The 16,113-nt window shown below is 36.5% G+C and overlaps 2 protein-coding genes across 2 annotated transcripts in view; both read right to left on the reverse strand.

Annotated features, from left to right (window-relative positions):
* The window catches only part of ITPRID2 (ITPR interacting domain containing 2), a 424,384-nt gene extending 414,029 nt beyond the window's left edge, over window positions 1–10,355 (reverse strand). The window contains exon 1 of the mRNA XM_050750524.1: window positions 10,344–10,355. The gene's annotated coding sequence lies outside the window, so the exon portion shown is untranslated. The remainder of the gene's footprint in view (window positions 1–10,343) is intronic.
* ITGA4 (integrin subunit alpha 4) overlaps window positions 1–16,113 on the reverse strand; it is an 80,294-nt gene that overhangs the window by 9,841 nt on the left and 54,340 nt on the right. Inside the window, exons 18-22 of the mRNA XM_050750529.1 lie at window positions 6,057–6,207; window positions 4,838–4,933; window positions 4,105–4,184; window positions 3,157–3,246; window positions 1,062–1,152 (exon numbers count right to left, since the gene is read on the reverse strand). Coding sequence (XP_050606486.1) covers window positions 1,062–1,152; window positions 3,157–3,246; window positions 4,105–4,184; window positions 4,838–4,933; window positions 6,057–6,207 — 508 coding nt within the window. The remainder of the gene's footprint in view (window positions 1–1,061; window positions 1,153–3,156; window positions 3,247–4,104; window positions 4,185–4,837; window positions 4,934–6,056; window positions 6,208–16,113) is intronic.

A 16,113-nucleotide genomic window follows, 5' to 3' on the forward strand; every position in this document is an offset into this window, starting at 1 on the left:
AGTCCCAGCCACTACATTATAAATTTAGTAGCAAATACTTAACTATTAATTGTAAATTAATAAATCATCTAGAGTACAGTTTGGTTTCTGTTTTAGTTTATCAAAGCACAAACTCCCATTGGGTTTTAAAGAGCATTTCATAGGACTTCAAAGTGGAGGAGGACTAAAATTTTTCAACATTAGTATCAACTAGTATAACAAAAATTGGAATATACATAGAGTCAACAGGATTTCAAGGTCATTCTTTTTCCACAGATCTGGGGCAGGGCCCAGGAATTTGCATTTTGGATAGGTACCCCAAATGATTCTAATACACATTTTGAAAAGCATTGTCTTACAAAATATTATACCTAATCCAAGATTTACTCGCATATATAGATTATAAGAATGCTTGGACAGTGCTTTTGGTTCAAAGAATTCTTTTTTGGAAATTACTAATCACCAATATCTTTGATACAACAAAAATATCAGTTTGACAGCAAAAATGTTTTTAACTTAGGTTTACATCAGTCTCCGAATGCTTCTGAATTATGATAGTACTCTTTACTTTAAAAGGTTACTTAATAATTGATAAAGCGCTTGTCACAGGTCGTAAACTTATGGCTTGAAAGGCCGACCAATGTGATCTTAAATGGAGATGGGAGGTAAAAGCCTCCTTTACTTTGTAGTGTTGAGGTTTTTATAAGCTTGAACCAAGAAGAAATTTCACTGATTTGCACCCAAAGATGCCTTCCCTTGGCCTGTCCTGCTTTCTGTGTGCGTCTCTAGCAAATTCATCTCACCCCATAACTTTGCCTGTTTCAAGGCATTCTCTCTGTTCCTGCATGCTGTTTCTCACCTGTCCTGTAAGGAGACATGGGCTTGAATACCAGAGACAAGACAAGTGGAAGGAAAGCAGTAGGGGTCTGAGAGGCAGGAGTACCACTGCTGCAGCCCCATTCCAGCCAGCCGTGGTCTACAGAGGCTGAGGGATATCACAGGTGTACAATGTCGCTTGGAGCAATGCGTCAGTGATAGCCTTTTAGGTTGTTACAAATATCAACACAATTAACTTTTCTTACATGGAAAGTTAAGTTCATTTTCTCCACCATGCACATTTCAGGCTCATTTTCATCATTTGATCCATACACAAATGAAGTTGGGTTTACAAACCTGGTAGAAACAAATTCAAATTTAATTAACTATCTTATTTGATAACATAAAGAGTCTTTCTATAGACTGGATTATAGCATATTTAAAAGTCACCATGGAATACTTTTGGTTTTGTGGTCATATATACATTTTATTTAAAAAGAAATTAAATTGTGGCCGGGCATGGTCGCTCATGACTGTAATCCCAGCACTTTGTGATGCCAAGGTGGGCTCATCACCTGAGGTCAGGAGTTTGAGGGCAGTCTGGCCAACATGACGAAACCCCATCTCTACTAAAAATACAAAAAAACTTAGCTGGGCGTGGTGGTGCATGCCTGTAGTCCCAGCTACTCGGGAGGCTGAGGCAGGAGAATCGCTTGAACCCGAGAAGCGGAGGTTGCAGTGAGCTGAGGTCACACCACTGCCCTTCAGCATGGGCAATAGAGTGAGACTCTATCTCAAAAAAAAAAAAAAAAAAAAAGAAAAAGAAAAAGAAGGCCATGTTCTCTGACCTAGGTGACAGTATCTGTCCTCACTGATATTCTTTTCTTGCTTTCCACAACACTACACCTTGCTCATTCTACTGACCATTCCTGCTCTTTCAGCCCTTAAGTGGTTTATGTAAATTTGGCAAATGTGGGATAACTTCTTAGCTTTTTCCTAAGGTTCTCATACCTCAATTTCTGTTACCCATTTTTGAGTTATTTCTTCCCATCTCATGATCCCTGCTGGCTACTTATAATGAACCCCAAATCTGGGGAACAAGTCTAACATTATTAAGTATGATAAATTTTTTGTTACAATACAAGGCTGTCACTCTCTTTTAAAGGCCTGTGATTCAACATTTTTATCTGCAATAAACTTTAAGAAATATGTTTCTAGGGAGACCTCTACTCCATAAGGTGCTCACATTTGGCAGCTAATATTAGGTAATCCCAAATTAGAAACCCATGAAACAGGAAAGGAATCAGCATAGATTTAGGCAGTTTAACAGGTGAACATTCCTTATTCAAAATAATGAGATGTGAATAACAGAAAAATAGGAAGACACTCATCATGAGCCAGGAGGAGTGACAAGATCAACACTGAAAACCAGGAAACATGCAGTGAACTTTTTATTTGCTTACTCGTGATTCTCTAGGTCTTACTCTGCTGTGAATGGCCTTTTTTCGCCTGTTTGCTTTATCTCAAACTTGATACTCAATTCCATCAGACACTGACATTTTACATTTACATGACTGTATATCACCTTTCTAAGTGGATAAAATGACTGGGGGACAGTTTAGATTTAGAGCAACAGGAAAGGCTCATCTGTCTATTTGTTCTGTAACTCATGTCTTCTGTATAAAAATGTAGTTCTAAGGACTAACAGCATGAATAAGTTCCAGTATAATTACTGAAGGTTTCCGTAAGCCCCCTTTAATTCTTTCTCCACACATCTCCTTCTTGGATGAGAGGGGGGTCCATTCAATCATTAAAATCACGAGGAAGCAATGAATTCTGGTACTTGGGCTGTAGTTGAGGAATCTGGTGATCCCATAGGTATAAAAAGTGGACAAGGGACACCTTGCAACCAGATCTCTCACATCGCAATCCATTTGCCACACGTGTAGATACGGGTCTGCAGAATAGTGATTTGGCTAAGTTCACACTTCTCTGAACTTCACATTTGACATGGGCATTGAGTATGATTATGCAAACTGCACACTTTCTAATTCCTGATTAGGATTACACAGTGCACAACTGAAAGGCTCAGTGTGGCCTTGCTAGCTTATTGGGGCTCTCCCAGTAAGAAATCTCCTCCAACAGGGTACTAGTTTGATGTAGTATCAGTGATGATTATAGAGTGCATTATTATAATGGACAGCTAAGTAAGGGACTATAAAAACGAGGTAATTATTAAAAGAGTATAGTACCGTTTTTATTTTAAAAAAATTCTAGAGTACAGTTTTTTTCATTAACGTAAGAAGCAAGGGAACTGTAAATCAGCTCTGAATTTGAAAGGAGGCCTTTGTGTCTACTTACCCATGAACAGTCAGCTTAACCTCATATTTTAAAGGTATTGCTACAGTCACTCTGCTGTGCTTTAGATTGTCCATTTCCCCTTCATTTTCACTACACAAATAGAAGACACCCTGTTAGAATTCATCAAGCAGAAAAATCTTCAGAGAGAACTAATTACATACCCTGTATACCTAATATACTCAGAGGTTTGCTTAGATGCTTTTTGACGAGTGGGGATAAAAGCAGATATGGCAGTAAAAATTTTTTAGGACAAGGTTGGCTATTAGATTAAAAGTTGTTTCTTTAAAACATTTATGTTCTAGGTAGTACAAAAACCAAAATAAATAGGTAGTTTAGAAACAAATTTATTACTCTCTTTAGATTGAAGAAGTATTTTTGCAAGACTTAATTCAATGATCAAAGAAAGCACATCAATCATAAAAGTTTTTAAACCGTATAGCAAGTGTCGTACTGCCTTAACCTATCTTTATAATCAATTTTACTTATAGAGATTTTGAGGATGAGAGGGTGACCAAGTTGTTGTGTTAGGTAAAATGAAGTCCATCTTGATGTTTACTCTGAATTTTTAAAAATATGTTGGAACTTCACTCATGAAATAGTCATTAACGATTTCCTATTTACTCTAGGAGATATATCTATGTCAGTCATTGCCCTCACTTTTAAATCTTGTAGAGTTATTACTGTTTATTCTGTTTTTGATTTCAAATACACAGAGTGATTCGTGACACATCATGTCCACTCTAATCTAATCTAATAAATACTTAACATAGCTCAAGAGCTAAAACATTACCAGTCACTCCCATTTAACTATGTTGTTTTTTTTTAAAGCAGACCATGTAAGGGAAGTTTTCTCTTACAATTAATGGAACACAGTTTTATGGTTTTCCTAATCCCCCCTCAAAATATGGGGGTACATTTCTAGTTCATTTTTTTAACAATAACTTATACCAGGTAGCATGCACTGTGATATTGAGGTCCTCTTCTGCTCTGCTGAGTGAGCTCACATCCAGGAGAAAGCTAATATCTATCTGTAAAACACAGAGCAGGAAAGCCCATTAAAAAAAAAAATCTTAAGTACATTTTTTATAATCTGAATTTTCTTCTTAAAAGTTTATGTTCTATGGAATGTAGAATTGAACCTATTCTAAAGGCATCAGCTACTCCTCCCTTGGCAGTAAGATTCAGGGAAGTTGTTGGGGTTGTGACAATTTTAAAGTACACACATTTACACAAGTAACATTCAGAGACAAAGGCGTCTCTGAATGTGAACGCAGGCAAGTCCAGACTGACAAAATTAGAAATGCTTTCACAACTTGAGTGAAGACTCTTGCCAAAAACACCTTTTTGTGTAGCAGAGGTAACATGCCTGGCAGACAGGACCACCTGGGGTGGGGGTGGCGGGGTGGGGAGTGTTGGGGAAGGGTGTGTAGGGGGAGCAAAATTCTGATTGACACATGCACATGTCCATTTCGATGTAAACATGCCACCCCCTTTAAAACAGCAAACACTGCCAAGAATATAAACACAAAGCTCAAAGATTTCAAGAACCAGTTTTATTTCATCATTCAGCTACCTACCCTAAGCTAAAATATTTATAACATTTTATATGCAACATAAAGATAGGGAAGAATAGAAAAATATTCATGATAGTGAACAAAAGGCATAAATGCAAAACACTTACCCTTGAGAGATGATCTACATATATATAGCCAATACTGCAGTCAAGTTGTACCATGCCAGAGTTATCTGTGACTTCACAGTTTATTTGCTTCTCTTCCTAATGGGAAAAATGAAACAACTGTTTTGGACAGGAAGGAAATAAAAAGTTTGTAACATATGTTTAAGGATGGTTATGGAAAGGAATATCCCAGAAGTATTTGCTTTCCTAGGAAAACTATTTTCTATTTGTTTATGTTTGAGATACATAGAAATATAAATAAATGATATAAATATGTGTATATGTGTGTATATATGTGTATATGTGTGTGTGTATAATATATATACAGACATATATATACGTATATATACACACATATATGTACGTATATATACACATGTATATATATACACACATATATATGTATAGATGTATACCCTAATATTCAAACAGATTCTCCACAAAAAAAATTTCTGGACTTGTAGCTTTCATTCATCTTGGTATAGTCCCTATTTAATCCAGGGTCTGAATTCCTTGAAAAATCATGAGGCAAGGAATCCATAAGGTTCATATTTTAATGGCCCTCTTCTGTCTGGTATGTGAGAATGTGTTTAAGGTATTTAATCAAAATAGCTATAATCTCAATAGGTGTAATGAGGTTATAATTGCAATAAGTATAAAATGCTTTAAAAATACAGTCTGAATATCTGAGTTTCCACGGTTACTTTTGCTAGTATTGCAAACACTAGAGAAAGAAGGTAATAGATATTCGTGAGAGGTCAAAGGTCACTCCTGGTGTGAAGGTGTGGTCCCTGGACAAAAGACGAGTGAATTTGATAAAGGACAGAGAAAATTCCATTAATTGTCTGAGTGTCACCTTAAAATAAAGAACAGTAACTCTGGAGTCCAGGATGGAGGATCAATGTTACTTGTGCAAGGACCTCAATCAAGGGGCATACTATTTCAACATCAGACGTGTGCTGGCTACGGCAGTGAGAATGTAAAGGCACCCAAACAGCTTCCTCCTACTCCTAGCACTGGAAAACAGGAGGCTGATGCCTTTGGACTTTAGACCCAAGAACTTGCCATTCTGAGCAGGGGCACGGAAGAAGTCTGCAAATAACTAAGAGCCTAAATATTAAGACTTATACCCCAAATCAGTGAAGTGAATTCTACCATTTACTTTTAAAAAATTAAGTAAAATACTAAGTAGTATCATGCTATTGTGGTTTACAGTACTTACCAGCTCTAAAATCTTAATGAAGTAAAGACCCATGGGTAGTTTGACATGTAGAGTCGTTTCATATGCATCATCTCCAGCATTAAACAAGGACACATTCAACATTAATGTCTTCATACTCCCAACAGCAAGGTAGGTTTTATTTTCATGGGGCCTAAAAATTAAGTAATATTATTTGGTTCTTGTTTAGGTAATAAAAATCCCTCTCTCTCTCTCTCTGTATATAGGCATACAAGGATATATGTATGTAATTTATGCTGAACATAAAATACTAATTTTCTTGGAAAAACAATCATAGGATTGACCCTATGCAAGCAGATGTAAACCCATATTAAAAAGAACTCTTTCTCATGTTTTTGGTAAATTCAGTCACCTATTACCCAAGGAAAGTTTAATGAGCTATAATTAAAACGGCATCTTTTCTCATTTCTTTTCTGCGTAACCTCTCACTTCTATAATTTTAACATTTTCCTGATTTTTTCATAACGTTTTCTAAAGGCAAAGCAGTTTTTCTTTTCTTTCTTGCAAGCCTAAAATAGACATTGAACTAACTGCTGCCTGAATCAAGGGAGGAAAATGGAAGGAACTGGTAGAAAGGAGAAGACTAAAAGGAATGCTTGGTAGAAGTGAGCAAGGCAATGAGGAAGAACTACTATGTCCACCCACAAGTGCGTGGCACTAAAATCTGTGGGACTAGAATTAAAGTGTGAAGCAGCTGGTCACCCCCACCAGTAACTAGGCCAAATTTAAAAACAGAACTGGAGAAATGCTTCATCCTCCTGTGTATTGCAAAGTATAGATTGCTGCAAATCCACACATATGCATGAGTTCAAGTCCTGGCACTGCCAGCAGTTCTTTCCAGTGGGGAAGTAATTTAGCATTTTTAAGCCTCAGTCATCCTATTCCATACCACCTACCATTCAGTGAAGATCTGGGTCATGTATACTGTATGAAGCCCTTAGAATATTTTAAATATGAAGTATTTGAGACATAAGGAACTTATTAAAAGGCCATAGCTAGAATGTTCTAAAGTTCTGAAACAATTGCGAATTTCTACACAGTTCATTCTTTTTTCCCAGTGAGAGGGTTAGAACTGCTAGGTGCTAAGGAAAACTTTCTGTTACAGCATGTCATTTTATAAACTTTCCCCAAAGACAGAAGTTCTTAGATCTCTAGTAATTTAAAAATTGGAAAAATTAGTTCAAAGTCAAGAAGCATGTTACCCAAAGCAAAATATCTGGTGAGGATAGATAAAAAAGATAAATATCCACTTAGCAGTGCAGAATTTAGAAAGTTTCTTCAATAATGTTTAAATTGTGTCCTTTGAATCAACATTTGTAGAGAAGATTCGTGTTTGAAGAAACTTTTCATGGAAAGAGTAAAGATACAGTAGGAATTTAGTAGTTTTTGTGAATTGATTAAAGACAGAGTATGTAAGCACAGAGTTTAAGAACATGTTTCAAAATTTCTGCTTTTAAGTATTACTTGAAGATTCATGAATGAATATAATTGAAAGTTTCCATACACTAAATCAGGCACTAAGTTCATTGTTCCCAAATACCAACACACTTCACTCCTTCCTAGAGCTGATATAATAAAGGAGAGATGTGTAAATAAACGTAAAAAATAATACACAGATGAGCAAGAGTTATGAAGAGAGCTCTGAGAAACCACTTTTTGCCTGAGATAGTAAAGACATGATTTTTTTTCTTTCTCTACTACTATGGTTAAATTGGCTGCTCAAGAAACATTTTTTAAGTCTGAAAATGTCATGATTGAACCTAAATTCACTTGGATTGAGTTTCTAATTGATTTATCTGTCTCAAGTCATTCTCCTCTCCTTTAATCCAATCTTCACACTACCAGAGGGTCATTTTCAAGAAAGCAAACTAGATAATGTGTCTGTTAAGAACCTTACATTGCTTTCGAGATAAGAGTTCTGACTCCTTAGCATGACACAGAGGCCCTCCAGAGTTGGCCCCTGCTTCATCACTTTCACTGCACAATTCATTCTTTTGTCTCACAATTTTCTACAAACAGGTGTCTAATACATCAAGATGTTTTGTGTCTTCCTTCAAACTAGCACTCTGACGTCAACATCTCCTCTTCATGCATCTGACTTGTACTTATTCTTCAAGATTTAGCTTGGATGTCAATAATTCTTAGTTGTTCTTCCAGCTAAAACTCACTGTTAACCACCTTCACCTTGCACTGCTCTCCCCTAACAGCAGAAGGTGGCAGCTTCTCACCTCTCCCAAAGTATACTGGGCACCTCTATAATAATGCGGTATTTTCACAATGTCAAGTCTCTGTCTGATTCCTCTCACCACTAGACTAATTTATCTTGGGGAGAAGATGCTGGATCGTGATTAACATGCTTTCTCAGAGCCTAAGAACATAGTATTACAAAAATATAAGCAGGTATGTACATGTCTGCATTAAACATAAAGAAGGGTGGAGTCCAAGCAACATGTCAGAAAAAAAGGGAAATTATTGGATAAGTTATTGACTGTTAGGTTATAAAAGTATCAGCATAAATACTGTCACGTTAAAGCCTTAAGCCATGTTCTATGATGGTATACAAATTCCAAATGCCTCACTAAGTAAGTAAATATCTAGTGTTACCACATTGTGATCTGTACCCCATCCAGAAAATCTAATGTTTTAGTGGTGATAAACCTACTGACATGACTTATAAATTAATGACATCATATGACCATGGCAAAATCAAAACTGCAAATGTGGTATGGTTTTTGAGAATTATTCTTATGAACCTCGGAATACGCAAATAAAATAACTTAGACATTTTTCCCTACTATTATAACTCTAATTTAACTTCTAAGAAAACAGGCACTTCACTTAATGCTTGAAAGTTTTTCTATTTTAAACTTATCAGAGTATAATACATGCATAGAAAAATGCGCATAACCTAATTATACAGCTCAATATTTTTTATAAGATGAATACATGTGTTAAGCACGCAGATCAAGGAAAAAAATATTAGCATCCCTACTGTAAAACCCTCTGGGATTTTTTTCTTCCAGTTATTGGCCCCACCCTCCTTGATTTTTAATAAGTTGGCTTTGCTCAATTTTGTACTTTATATAAATGTAATCTTTGAGTATCTGAGTATGTAATCTTTGAGTATCTGTTCTTTTGCATGGCTTTTATTCAAAATTTTGTGAGATTAACATATTGGTACACGTAGTTGTAAAACGTTTATCATTGGTGTATATAGTCCATTTTATGAATATGCCACATCTTATCCTTTCAATTATCCATGGGGCTTTTGACAATTTCCAATTTTGGAACTAATATAGTTTTTTGTTCGACATATACATGTAATTCTGTAGGCTAGATATATATTTATATCTATCTTTATGTTCCTATCTAGGAGAGATTCTTATAATTTTTTAACCCAGGATTAATTTCTTTAAAATATTTGAATCTTGGCTTATTTTGGCAACCAGCCTAAGTTATACTGACAAACTACGTTTATAAAACAAAATATACTATCAGGAACTTTTAATAAAAATATATATACTTTAGAATTTCCATGTAAAAAGCAAGCATATCATAGAGTAGAGGTCTGTAAACTACTGCCTGAAGGCCAAATTCATATGTCTGCCTACTTTAGTAAATAAAGTTCTATGAGAACACAGCCATGCTTTTGCACTACAGTGACAGAGTCGAGTACAGAGTCGAGTAGTTGGGACAGAGATCTCTGTCCCACAAAAACTCAAATATGTACTATCTGTCCCTTCACAGATAAAAGATGCAGGCACTTGCTTCAGAGCAATCCGATTGATGAGTAAATTAATTACAAAATAAACATATAACATATTGCCATATTTAATTGAAATCTATTTGTACTATTCTGACTATAATAGAAACTTCATTGTTTCAGATGGCATAGGATGCAGTTCTTTACCCCAATAAGCCATACAGAATTAGAGGAAATGATCCCCCACTCCTCATAACTCCTCCAGACATGGAGAAGAAAGGAAAGAATGCTACTTCCATATGCATCATCTCTACGTTGGGATCCTTGATGTGAGCAGTTGGATATGCTGGAAGAATGTGTAATAACAAACAAAGCAGTAATTCTAAACCCTGGGCACTACTGCAGGGTGGAGGAGTCTGAGTGACAGTGTGCTACCACAACATTTTAGGGAATGGCTGTGATTTACTCATGCCTGTGTTGTAAAGCTTGGGGTTAAGTAGTATGCATCTGCTTGGTGTCACTGTTAAATGGGAGAGAGGAAATGTGTGGGAATATGGCTGTCCCACATCCCCCCCCTCACCACCCCAACTCTATAATCATGTTAGGACTAAAGCAACCTAAGAGGTTCTAAAAGTAAACTTCAGCTTGACATTAAAGTTTAATTAAGACTTGTAGAAGAGCTGCCCAGAAATAGACATTTATAAAATATTCTGGCTTGTAACCAAAGCATTAGTCACTGAACACCTTTGGGAAAGAAGTTGGCACTTAGACAAGCAACAGAAGGTGAAAGCACTGCATAAACAGCTAGGTTCCAAGACAACAGCAAATTAAAGAGAAACACAATGGTCACATTTCAGCAGCTAGATTCCTGGTTTATTTTCCATTTTTAAGCTATTTTGCCACATTACCATAATTACAATTCTACTTTTTTTCCCCCAAATATACATCTTACTGTAAATTGATTCATTAACAAGATGCTCTCAGAAAGATACCTACCAGCTTCCTCTGTGAGACATAATAAAGAACCAGGTGCACATCTGGAAGTGCGACAAGACTGAATCAGAGCTGTCCCCGGGACTCATAGTTCATTCTTCATTAAAACATGCATAATGCAGACTTGAAATTTACAAAGCAGCCTAGAATCCATGTAACTTAAACAAATCAAGGTACTGTGTACGTACAGAATCATAACTTAATAAGTGACAGAGGAAAAACAGAAAAATGATGTACTGCAGCACCAGGCTCTATTTTTTTTCTGAGTGAATAATAGAGCTTTATTTTGCAAGAAATGCTCCCCAAGTCTTAGTATAATGAATTCATCTTGTCTGCCTAAAATGAATTAGGGCTTGATAGCTAACTTGTTTTTAATCAAGATGCTAGAATAAAATATAATGTAAACTGATACCACACTTCACTATGTCAAGACACACGACTCATTTATTTGACAAAAGAGTAACCTGCAGCAAGTAGCCTACAGGCCTAAGTAAAATTTTTATCTTTTTTTCCTTTACTACTGACTTCAGGGAAAAAGACAACACTGAAAAATTCTTGCCCATTGGAATAGACAGATTACCTGACATTTAGGAATATTTTATTAAAGACAGGCAAACTCACTGAGGTTAAGGGGAGAAGAGCAGAAAAACCTAAATTGAAAGATTGAACCAGTAATTAACATGTCTTAGTTTATAAAGCATATAATTCATTCTCCCACAACTTTATGCGGTCAGTGAGGCAAATATTCCTACTATTTCCATTTTAAAAATGGACAATTTCATCAGACTAGCTCTTTGGGGGATTAACAGTATAGTGGCAGATGTTGCTCATTGCTCATTGTCTAGCCAACAGTGATTTCCCTTCTTAGCTGCCAACAGAGCCCTGGATTATGCAGGTGACAGGCAGCATTCCCTTAATATTTCAGAAGACAGACCTCTAGGTTCAACTCCAGAGAATGTATCACAATAACAAAATAATTGAATCAGGATCAATTTACTGTGATCATGATGACTCCATTCTCCTTCAACCATGACGGAATCAGGGATAAACAGGTGACACAGGTCTGGTTAATCAGAATACATCTAATGAGGCACTGCCCTTCCTGGAAGGGCAACTTAAAGGGGACAAAGCACTTTTGCTCTTTTCCCTTCTCTCCTGCTTGATGCTGCCCAGCTGTACTGTGATCATGAAGAAAAGCTGAGAGAGCTGGAAAGATAACCATCAATGTCCTGTCTTTGATAGCTGTTCACCAAACCTATGAACATCCTTCCTCAAGACTGCTTATTATGCAAAATAATATCTTTATTGTCGAAGTCACTATTATTTAATACTCTAAAACTTGCAATTAGAAGTATTCCTAACAGATACAGAAGCAATTGTTCAGGGAAAGCTTACATCACTCATTCTGGAAGCACAACTGAGGTGCAGAAATGTATTGCGGTGTCATTTACATGAGTAATCTGTATCGAGGATTTGATTTTAAACTTCCTATGTGGTGGCTAATACCTTCTATTATATTTGCAATCTTGAAGTCATGTTGGTTCATCTTTACTTTGCACTGGAAGTCCTTTTAAATGTAGTTTATTGTCCTAAGCATTTAGACATACAGGAGGAAGCCTCAACTTAATGAAGAGATGAGAGAGAGTGGATAAGCACTGCTTAGTGTACTACTGACAGTTTATTATTGTGGTCTTCAGAAACTCATGTTCTTTACTGAGTAAATACATTTACCTAAAACAGGTTTATAGCTCTGGGGTGCATAAATACCATTAGTGCCAGCAGAGTTATAGCTGGGAGAATGCATGGAACATATGGTCACAATTCTACTGTTTCTGAGAAAGGGGAGAGGACACCTCTGTGGGAGAGACATATTTTTGTCTGATAGAGTATAATTTACTAGATTTGTCAGAACCTTTCACTGTGAGTCTAAGAAATTAATTAGAAGCGCTCTCATCTGAAAGTTCCTCAAATAAATTATCATTTATCTAACAGAAATACATAGCCTGTAACTTTCTTAGCTGATTAAAAAAACATGGTGCCTACTACTTTATATGGACATTCATGCCACTTCAAACCTTGTAAGACTGCAACTACTGAGTCAGTCACAGCCAGCTATATTTTCAGGATATAAAGTTTATATGCAGAATTATGTATAGAATTGGCAATGTTTCATTTTATCGCCAAACTGAAAAATCTTATCTATAGAAATTCCAACCACAATATATCAAAAATAGTAATGACTTTTACTGAGCCTTCGTGTAAATCAGGCTTTGCACTAGGCACTTGGTCTGCATTATTACCCTTTAAGACAACCTTAAAAAGTTGGTACTATTTTTATCCACTTAGCAATGAGGAAAGAGGTCTAGAGAGGTTAAAAGTCTTCTCTGAAAAGGTCACTAGTAATACAGTAGATATGGGATTTGAACCAGGTCAGCTTGACTTCAAATCTGGAAGCTCTTCACCACCACCACATTGGTTCTTAGGTTTCAGTGTGATAAGAACTTGGAGCTCTATTAATTGTGAAGATCTGTGACCTGGTCCCCTTTAGTTCTGACATGGATGGTCTGGGGCCTAGGAACCTGCATTTCTTTCAAGCATCCAGGTGATTCTCATAAAGGTGGCTTAGAGACAACACCTCAAGAAACACAGCCTTACACTCCATTTAAAATCATTATGCCATTTAAAATCATAATGGGTTTGATAGGCTACAAGAAATATTATCGCTCTCAATTAAAAGTGCAAAGTAGGTATTTTGTTGTGAAAAAACATGTAACAAAGAAAAAGAATTCATTAAGATGAATTTTCATTCTTCAGGAAAGAAGCATAGTTAGTAATATTTTCTTATAAACGTCAATGTCTCATTTTCTCGTAGGCCAGAGACTGCAATGAAAGGTGATAGCACAAGCGTCTGATTTAAGAAAATGAAAACACTCCTTTACTTGCAGCTTAGAAAAGATTTCCCCCACACAACTCGTCTTCTTATCAAAGACCCATGAGGGTAAAAACAGCAAGACAATTAGGCAGTTTAGGAAGAAAATAAATACAGAAATGGGAAGATTATAAGTTATTCAACTAAGAAATCAACAAAGGCACCGCCCTACATGCTGGGATACAAAGTAGTCAGTAGTCACTGTTTTTGGATTATCTGAGCAGTTAATCTGGGTAACTTAAGTATAAAGTCCAATCATCAATCAAATAGGTCAAGGCTTTTTGGCCCTGCACTATGGACTCTCAGGCTAAACTGACATTACCTAAGTAAAAATAATTGATTCTCGGCCGTATGTGATCCTACCACAGTAGGGTACTGAACCCTATTTGTCAACTTTTTTACTTATTCCTAGTTGACTCCCTGTCCTTTATCATAATAGCTATTTTGATTTTTTTTCCATTCCTTTCAAGTTCCCAAACATATCTTCAATGCCTTCAATTACCATATATAAACTTGCTTTTTATCCTAGCCATCCATGAGTTCTCTGTATTTCCCTTCCTTCCACACTGAAATTTCTTAATGTCAAGCACCCTTTCATAGCTTGTTAGCTTAAGATAAAGAGGTTCTTAACTAAGGCTAATTCCTCTACCTATGAATCTGATCCCTTTTGGGATCTTGTTCCATTCTCAGCAAACCTCTCCAGTCACCTGCAGCGCTTCAGGCACTGTTAGGCATTGGGAGCACAAAGACGAAAGGACAGGACCCTGCTTTGCAGCAGCTTCCAGGACAGTGTGGAGACAGACTCTCAATAATCGTGAGCAGAGTGCCATAGGACCAAGGGCACAACAGAACTTAAGTTTAAGTAGCTGAACACCAGGGGGCTTCCCCTAGGAAACAGCTGAGATTTAAAAGATAAATAAAAGTGAATCAGGTAGATAGGCAGAAGAAGTGAGAAGATACAGAGGTTCAGGAGAGCATGGCACAGCCAAACAACCGTAAGTATTCAGACATTGATGGAAAAACTCCCTGGGGAATTGGTGAAAAATACCATCCAGGAGTTTAGATTTTAAGTCTAAAATGAGCCACTGAAGCACTGTTATCATATGTGTATGTTAATGCAAAATCAAAGGCCAGTATCCTAGAAAGCAGGAGAACTTAGTGACTAGGTAGTATAGTGAGTGCCTAGTTTGGAGTAATAGTGCTGTAGAGATATCAAAGCATGATGGATAAGAAAGACATCTAGGTGGTAGCGTTGTAGAACTTAATAGTTCTGGATATCAAGAACAAGAAAGAGAAAAGAATGCAGATTGAGCCCTAGGTTTCTGGCTTTGGTAACTTTCTAACAGCCTTGTCATTCCTGGATAATGCCTGGGCAGATTGAAACTATAGGGCACCCAAAAGGACATGTCTAATAGGGAATTTGATATGTGGGTGGGTGTGAAACTCAAGAGACACTGGTTTAGGCTCATTTGGCTACTTCTGCACTAAGAGTTCTATCTTGGCATTTGCCAGTGATGCCCATTTTTTTTGCCACCAGTCACATTTTATTAATAACTGCTGACTTCCATGACCTTTCTTTAGACATTATGCTATCTGATCTTTTTAAAAATTTTACAATATTGTCTCCCTTTTTATATTCTCCATTGGCTATTTCACCAGGGACTTGGTTTCTTTAATTCCTTGAAGATGCCTTCTCAGTCTCCTACAGGGACTCCCCATTTTTAATCTCCTTGAATAAAACTGTTCCCTAAGATTCGATCCATAATTTTTTCCTCTATAAAATTCACATTTCTATCCCTTGGGCCATCTCACAAGTCACTAATGGATAGAGGAACTTCCAAACATAATCCTGAACTAGATTTTCAAGCGGAATGCCACATATAAAAGTCCCTCCAAATTCAACATGCCCCAGATTAAAGCTGCTCCATTTATATCCCAATCTCCCAAAAATAGTTCTCTGTTTTCCTGCCCTGTCACTGATGCATCTGCTTCCCCTCTTTCACTTGTCTTCTATGATCAATCCTCAACCTGAAGTGTTCATTCTGTCTCTCTCTCTGGTCCTTGTTTTCACATCATCTCTTTGATATGCAAAATGATTTGAATATAGGGGATCCAGATATGATACAAAATTGTAGTGGTTTATTTGCCATCATAAAATAATGACAGCAACCAACAATTATCCAGTCTTTGCTTTGTGCTGGATGCTATTCTAAAGCACATCACATCTATTTCCTTTTTCTCTGTTTCCCCTTCTATGAATTTAGAAGAGCAAGATGGTTTAATCCTTTTTAAATTTGTCATACTTGGATTATATATCAGTCTGAGTGATATAAACAATTTTCTGGGCAATAAAAAAACTAACCATTGTGTTGCTAATTCTTTAAATGCTGTTAATTTTCAAGGGTTAGCTCTTA

Source organism: Macaca thibetana, chromosome 12, assembly GCF_024542745.1.
Source record: "Macaca thibetana thibetana isolate TM-01 chromosome 12, ASM2454274v1, whole genome shotgun sequence".
In the NCBI taxonomy this organism is placed as follows: Eukaryota; Metazoa; Chordata; class Mammalia; order Primates; family Cercopithecidae; genus Macaca; species Macaca thibetana.